Source organism: Syngnathus floridae, chromosome 6, assembly GCF_059516105.1.
Source record: "Syngnathus floridae isolate MCC-2025c chromosome 6, RoL_Sflo_1.0, whole genome shotgun sequence".
Lineage (NCBI taxonomy): Eukaryota > Metazoa > Chordata > Actinopteri > Syngnathiformes > Syngnathidae > Syngnathus > Syngnathus floridae.
Genome location: NC_142418.1, coordinates 3,655,001 through 3,662,192, shown reverse-complemented (window position 1 = coordinate 3,662,192; position 7,192 = coordinate 3,655,001). Strand labels below are relative to the sequence as shown.

At 44.4% G+C, this 7,192-nt stretch overlaps 1 protein-coding gene across 2 annotated transcripts in view; it reads right to left on the bottom strand.

Annotated features, from left to right (window-relative positions):
- Window positions 1–46: 46 nt before the first annotated feature.
- The window catches only part of ciapin1 (cytokine induced apoptosis inhibitor 1), a 74,064-nt gene continuing 66,918 nt past the window's right edge, over window positions 47–7,192 (bottom strand). For both annotated transcript variants that reach the window (XM_088379194.1, XM_088379195.1), the window contains exon 9: window positions 47–933. In XM_088379194.1, the coding sequence (XP_088235320.1) occupies window positions 823–933 (111 nt within the window). In that variant the 3' untranslated portion in view covers window positions 47–822. The remainder of the gene's footprint in view (window positions 934–7,192) is intronic.

Here is a 7,192-nt window from a genome sequence, read left to right as displayed (position 1 = left end):
GTTTTGTTGTCGAATATGTCGAAGTGAATGGAGCTGGGTGACCAAGTGCAGCTTGGACCAGGGTTTATTGACAGAACTCAAAATACAGACTATAGATGCTCAAGTAGGGACGAGAATAATTGAACAGACAGACGAAACGACGAGAACAGACAAGCAGCTAGAGAAACAAGAAGACATGAGACGCAAACAACCCGACGGGAGTGAGGGACAAACAGGACTTAAATATAAGACAGCTAGCGAGAGGCAGGTGAGGGTGATAACACTGATTAGGGCACATGAGGGGAGGGGTGAGCACACAGACACGCGAACTGAAACTATGACATTAAAACAAGGAAACGAACTGTGACAAATCTTGACAGTACCCTAATTCCCCCCCCTTCCTTAGATGAAAGTCTATTGCTGCCACACCAAGCAAACAAAACAAGTTCAATATCACATACCACGTCAAGTTTAACTCCTACTGATGATCATTAGCAGCTACTATGTAATTACACTTCTATTATATTATTAAAACAAAACAAAGCCAAGTATTTTTGAGATGCATACCTTGCTATGACAGCGACCTTCACTAGAAGAAATGCTTTGTTTTGTTCTTCCAAACGCGGAAGCCAAGCTTACATTTTAATGTGTATGTTATAATGAGAAAATTATCACATTATACTGTGACATTGAAGTTTTTTTGGCATGGTGTTTGGTGGCAACAAACCTGGGCCACTCAACAATTATTTGTTAGAAAAGAAACAAGTGGTTGGCAGGAGTGGGGTGTTGTGAATCACTGGAATGATAGTGAGGCACAGAGTTGAATGTATGTGATTTGGAGTTTCAAGCATCTGTTAGTGTGCTGTTTTCCAACAAAATCTTCTCTCCTGGCTTGAATGCTGGCATCCCCAGGTATGGACAGCTGGCACATCGGAATGCATCACCAAGGTAACACTGAAAGAGAGCCAAGACACTTTTTATCCTACATAAAGGCGTGACAATCAGTACTGGGTGTAGCACATGACAAAAGTTATGCGCTACGTTAGTATATTACATTTTGGAAGTAACTGTACTATAACAAGACACTCAACATGTCTAATACAGTGGTACCTTTACTTACAAACTTGATTGACATAATGTATTGTCTAAATTTGCTATGAAAGGCATTACAGTATGGATTTATTGCAAGAAATTTACAGCAATGAATGTGATATTTTTACATACTGGCAACAGTGGTACCGTTACTTACGAACTTAACTCTTTGTATGCCAGCGACGAGAATACTCGTCATTGACATTAATGACAAGATCCTGTCGATGAGTATTCTCGTCAACTTATTTTTATCAATGGGGAGATATTATCTACCCATATCTACTAGATAAGACTCCCGGCCACCTCTCGACTTAAAATCAAGTCTACAGAGCATTGTAGTGGTTAACTCTGACCACTTGATAGCAGAGTTGCTCTTGCTGGCTCATAGAGAGGCGATGTAGAGTGTAAGCCAGGGGTGGGCAAACTTTTCTACTTGCGGGTCGAATTGGGTTCTAAATTTTGACCGAGGGGGCCGAACCAGGAGCAGATGGATGTAGTCTTACTGTGAAGTAATATAAATGACATTTAAACCAAAAAACATGCTTGGTAGGCCAATTGAGCACTCCAAATTGCCCCGAGGTGTGAGTGCGGATGGTTGTTCATCTCTGTGTGCCCTGCGATCGGCTGGCAACCGGTTTAGGGTGTCCCCCGCCTACTGCCCGATCGATGCCTGCTGGAATGAGCTTCAGCACACCCGTGACCCCCGTGGGGACAAGCGGTACAGAGAATTGATGGATGGATGGATGGATGGATGGATGGATGGATGGATGGATGGATGGATGGATGGATGGATGGATGGATGGATGGATGGATGGATGATTATCAGTGATTCTCATTAAATATGACACTGTTATTCTGAATAACAGTTTCCATCACTTCAGCGCCTGCAGGTCAGATTTATAAAAGCTGTTTCTCATGAAGCGAAATCACATCAAACGGCAAACATTCTGACCAAATACATCATCTTGAAGAATCAGTGAAAGAATACATCTAAATATAGTAATGAAGAAATCAAAACGGCAACATGGTAATGGATATCTGAAAATCAGAGCAGAGCTTTAACTCACAAATACCTGCTGACAGAGGTGAGGAAACGGGAAACACTTCCTTAAAGTCGGCCTTAAGAACTTTAAAAGTTAAGATTAGTCGCAAAGAGGTGGTGCATCAATGTCCTTGACCATCCTATATTGTTTGAAAATGAGAATGGTCGCTAGTTTCAATCCCTGCTATTTGTAAATATTATTTTCAAAATGCTTTTTTTTTTACAACAAACTAGAGAGACTCCTCTTCATTTTCAGTAGAAACAGTGTTGTCGGTCTCCCTTTTTTGCTAGTGCATCATAGTCTGGAGTAAAATTTGTTGTGGCAATTCTTAGGATAGACCCGTGATAGGTGTTGGTCCGTTAACCTAGATCAAGGCTTTGTTGATGTTCATGTGGCTGAACGTCTACTCACACACGTAGGTCGAGCCAAACTGTCCAGTCTTTTTTTAAACACTCGGCACTCAGTGTCCACCTTTCTTTTCCTTGGGCCACTCATTTTAATGAAAGGATTCCAGGGAAAGGTGTGTGGGTGGCTTTAGCGTAAAACTGTGTCTGAAAGCTCAGCGCGCGAATTACGAGCATGCTGACGTCACAGCCCACACTCGGAATTCGGCACTGATGGAAGTAGAGCGCGGAGTGTGCCAGGTCCGTACTACTGAGTACATACACGCACTTGTGAGTGTGCACTGAGCTTTCTGACACAGCTTCTGGGAGTAAATGCGCGGGCAGGCGTTTCCCCGTCTACTGTGGAAACGCAGTCATTGCAGGGAAAATGACCCCAAAATAATTTTTTAATAATACAATTTATTCAGGTTTGGCGGGCCGGATTAAACGGCTCCGTGGGCCAGATGTGGCCCGCGGGCCGTAGTTTGCTCATGCCTGGTGTAAACCCGTCTCACATGGGAGAACAATGGAGAATGCAGTTGTAGAGTTATGAAAGAAGAAGTCCGAGAGTGAGAGAAAATGGCAAAATGGAAGCAATCGGCTTTCAAGTAGCTTACAATTAAAACTATTGCTCCTCAGGATAGCGGTAGAGCAAAACGATGGAGCGAATTCAGAGGAGATGGCTGTGAGTATGCGACAGACATGGAAGTCCGCTTCAAAAGCCACCGGCGGCTCAGGCATACATGTATTGAGTGGCAATTGAAGTTTGGGAACATTGGGGAAACGGAAGCAATCGGCTTTCAAGCAGCTTAAAATGTAGCAAACTCATTCTTCGTGAGTGTGGTAGAACAAAACAAAGTGAATTTAGAGTAGGTGGCTGTGAGTATGCAATAGACACGAAAGTCCGCATCACAAGCCACCACCAGCTCGGTGCTTTGTCCCACAGGTCGAATTAATCGAATAAAAGTATTCTGATGCAGGATACAGTGACGCACAAATACATCCCTTCCAAATGTGAAAATGTTGCTGTCTGTGCACGTTATCAAATATGTAAATACATGTTTTTTGCCATCAAAAACAGATTTTCGTTCATGTTTTATTGAAGGGAAGGGCTGCTGAAATGTTAAAAACAGTGTCAAAGAGGCAGTTGTGCAGAAAATACGTCTTACACAAAAACCTCATTTTCTCCTTATTTTGTCTGAGATTGCTGATTTGAGTGAAACCAGGCTATCTTCAAATGATGATAACTAAAGAACGGTATAAGTTAGAAACATACTTTTTTCTAATTAAAGAAGAGGGTCCAGTCTTTCATTTGGTATTACCTGTGTATATACAGCCATAGCACACAATAATCTGTAGGCCTAAAGCTAGGCGTCGGGAACCTAGGGCTCGCGAGCCAATATGGCTCTTTTGGTGACGTTATTAAAAAGAATACAAAAATCGTTGGTCTTGAATACATGTATTAAATTTTTTTAAATGGTATGGCTCTCACGGGAAATTACAGTGGAGCCTCAGTTTTCGACCACAATCCGTTCCAGAAAGCTGTTCGAGAAGTGAATCGTTCGAATTCCGAATCATGTTTTCTCATTACAAATAATGGAAAGAAATTTAATCAGTTCCAAGCAAAAATCCCCCCTTTTTTAAGCATTTTTTTCATTTGCGCATTTTTGTTCGATCGCACAATTGCAGCGCACCGCCAAACGCGCAACCATAGCGCATCGCCGACCGCGCAACTCACCGCGCTGGTCGCATTATTGTGACAGAGCCGTCGCTGAAATTTAGAAAATATTTTAAAAGTCCTGATGTACTTTCCAAAATTTAAGTGGACCTCAGTGCGCAGGGAGCTTAATTTGGTCCGATCGCCCAACCGCAGTGCGCCGGGCGCTCACTGTCGCATTGCTTTAGGAGCGTCTATGTGTTTTAGGATGGCTTTACTGCTCCCACTTGCTTCCTTTGGAGGCATGATTAGAGTTGATGCAATCCTCAGAGTAACGAGAATGTAATAACGAACGGAGTCAGTTGGCATGCGGGTCCTCTCGGCTCATCGCGAGGTTCGACGACGGAATTTCGTCTGACATCCGAAGCAAAAAAAATCTCGAATTTTTTGTTCGAATACCGATTTGTTCGAGAACCGGGACGTTAGAAAACCAAGGCTCCACTGTATTATATATATGTATGTATGTATGTATGTATATATATATCAATGTATGTATATATGTATGTATGTATATATGTATGTATGTATGTATATATATAGTATGTATGTACGTATATATGTGTATATTATATATATATATAAAAACAAAAAAAAACTGTTTTTCCTGGGATCTGTTTCAGCCACTCCTCCAGTTTGGGGGTTACTGCCCCTAGTGCTCCAATGACCACAGGTACCACTGAAGTCTTAACTCTCCAGGTCTTCTCCATCTTTTCTCTGAGCCCTTGATATTTCTCAAGTTTCTCATGTTCCTTTTTCCTAATGTTACCATCATTTGGGATGGCTATGTCAACCACAACGGCTTTCCTCTGCTCTTTGTCCACCACCACAATGTCCGGTTGGTTCGCCATTACCATTCTGTCTGTCTGGATCTGGAAGTCCCAGAGGATCTTGGCTTGGTCATTCTCTACCACCTTTGGAGGTGTTTCCCACTTGGATCTTGGGACTTCCAGTCCATACTCTGCACAGATGTTCCTGTACACTATTCCAGCTACTTGGTTATGGCGCTCCATGTATGCTTTACCTGCCAGCATCTTACACCCTGCAGTTATGTGCTGGATTGTCTCGGGACCTTCTTTGCACAATCTACACCTGGGGTCTTGTCTGGTGTGGTAGATTTGGGCCTCTATTGCTCTGGTGCTCAAGGCCTGTTCTTGTGCAGCCAGGATCAGTGCCTCTGTGCTGTCCTTCAGACCAGCTCTTTCTAGCCATTGGTAGGATTTCTGGATATCAGCTACTTCAGCTATGTTTCGGTGGTACATCCCATGTAGGGGCTTGTCCTCCCATGATGGTCCCTCCAGCACCTCATCTTCCTTTGATGCCCATTGTCTGAGACATTCACTGAGCACGTGATCCGTTGGGGCCTTATCCCTGATGTACTTATGGATCTTGGATGTTTCATCTTGGATAGTGGCTCTCACGCTCGCTAGTCCTCGGCCTCCTTCTTCACGGCTAGTGTACAGTCTCAGGGTGCTGGACTTGGGATGGAACCCTCCATGCATGGTTAGGAGCTTCCGTGTCTTGATATCTGTGGTCTGTATATCTTCCTTTGGCCACCGTATGATTCCTGCAGGGTATCTGATTACTGGTAGGGCGTAGCTGTTAATGGCTAGGGACTTGTTCTTGCCATTGAGCTGACTTCTTAGGACTTGCCTTACTCGATGGAGGTATTTGGCTGTGGCTGCTTTCCTTGTTTCCTCGTCAAGGTTGCCATTTGCCTGTGGAATTCCAAGGTATTTGTAGCTGTCCTCAATGTCTGCTATTGTTCCTTCTGGGAGTGAGACCCCCTCTGTGTGGATTACCTTTCCTCTTTTAGTCACCATGCGGCCACATTTCTCAAGTCCGAATGACATTCCGATGTCAGAGCTGTAGATCCTGGTAGTGTGGATCAGGGAGTCAATGTCCCGCTCGTTCTTAGCGTACAGCTTTATGTCATCCATGTAGAGGAGGTGGCTGATGGTGGCCCCATTCCTGAGTTGGTATCCATAGCCCGTCTTGTTGATTATTTGGCTGAGGGGGTTCAGTCCTATACAGAACAGCATTGGGGACAGAGCGTCTCCTTGGTATATACCATATTTGATGGTCACGTGTGCAAGTGGCTTGCCATTGGCTTCAAGTGTGGTTTTCCACTGTTTCATCGAGTTGGCGATGAAGGTTCTCAGAGTCCCATTGATGTTGTACAGCCTCAAGCATTCAGTGATCCAAGTATGTGGCATTGAGTCATATGCTTTCTTGTAATCAATCCAGGCAGTGCTCAGGTTGGTACGTCTAGTTCTGCAGTCTTGGGTGACTGTTCTATCCACCAGGAGTTGATGTTTTGCTCCTCTGGTATTTTTACCAATCCCTTTCTGAGCAGTGCTCATGTATTGATCCATGTGCCTGCTGATCTTATCTGATATTATGCCCGACATCAGCTTCCATGTTGTGGAGAGGCAGGTGATTGGCCGGTAGTTGGATGGGACTGTACCCTTTGATGGATCCTTCTGGATCAGGATCGTACGCCCTTGGGTTAGCCATTCAGGGTGAGTCCCATCCCTTAGCAGCTGGTTCATTTGTGCTGCCAGGCGCTCATGGAGAGTGGTAAGTTTCTTGAGCCAGTAGCTGTGGATCATGTCAGGGCCTGGTGCTGTCCAGTTTTTCATTCCTGAGACTCTTCTCTGGATGTCTGCCACTGTGATGGTTACTGGGTTCTGTTCAGGGAGCTTGCTGTGGTCCTTTCTCAGAGCCACCAGCCACTGTGCATCCTTCTTATGTGATGCCTCCCGCTCCCATATATCCTTCCAGTACTGTTCAGTTTCCAGCCTTGGTGGGTCTGCTCTGCTATTATTCCCCTGCAACTGAGCGTACACTTTCGCTGGTTGTGTTGTGAACAACCTGTTTATTCGTCTGGCTTCATTCTCTCTTGTGTACCTCTTTAGGCGGCTGGCCAAGGCTTGGAGTCTTTGTTTGGCAGTTTCGAGTGCTTCAGGTATGGGCATCTG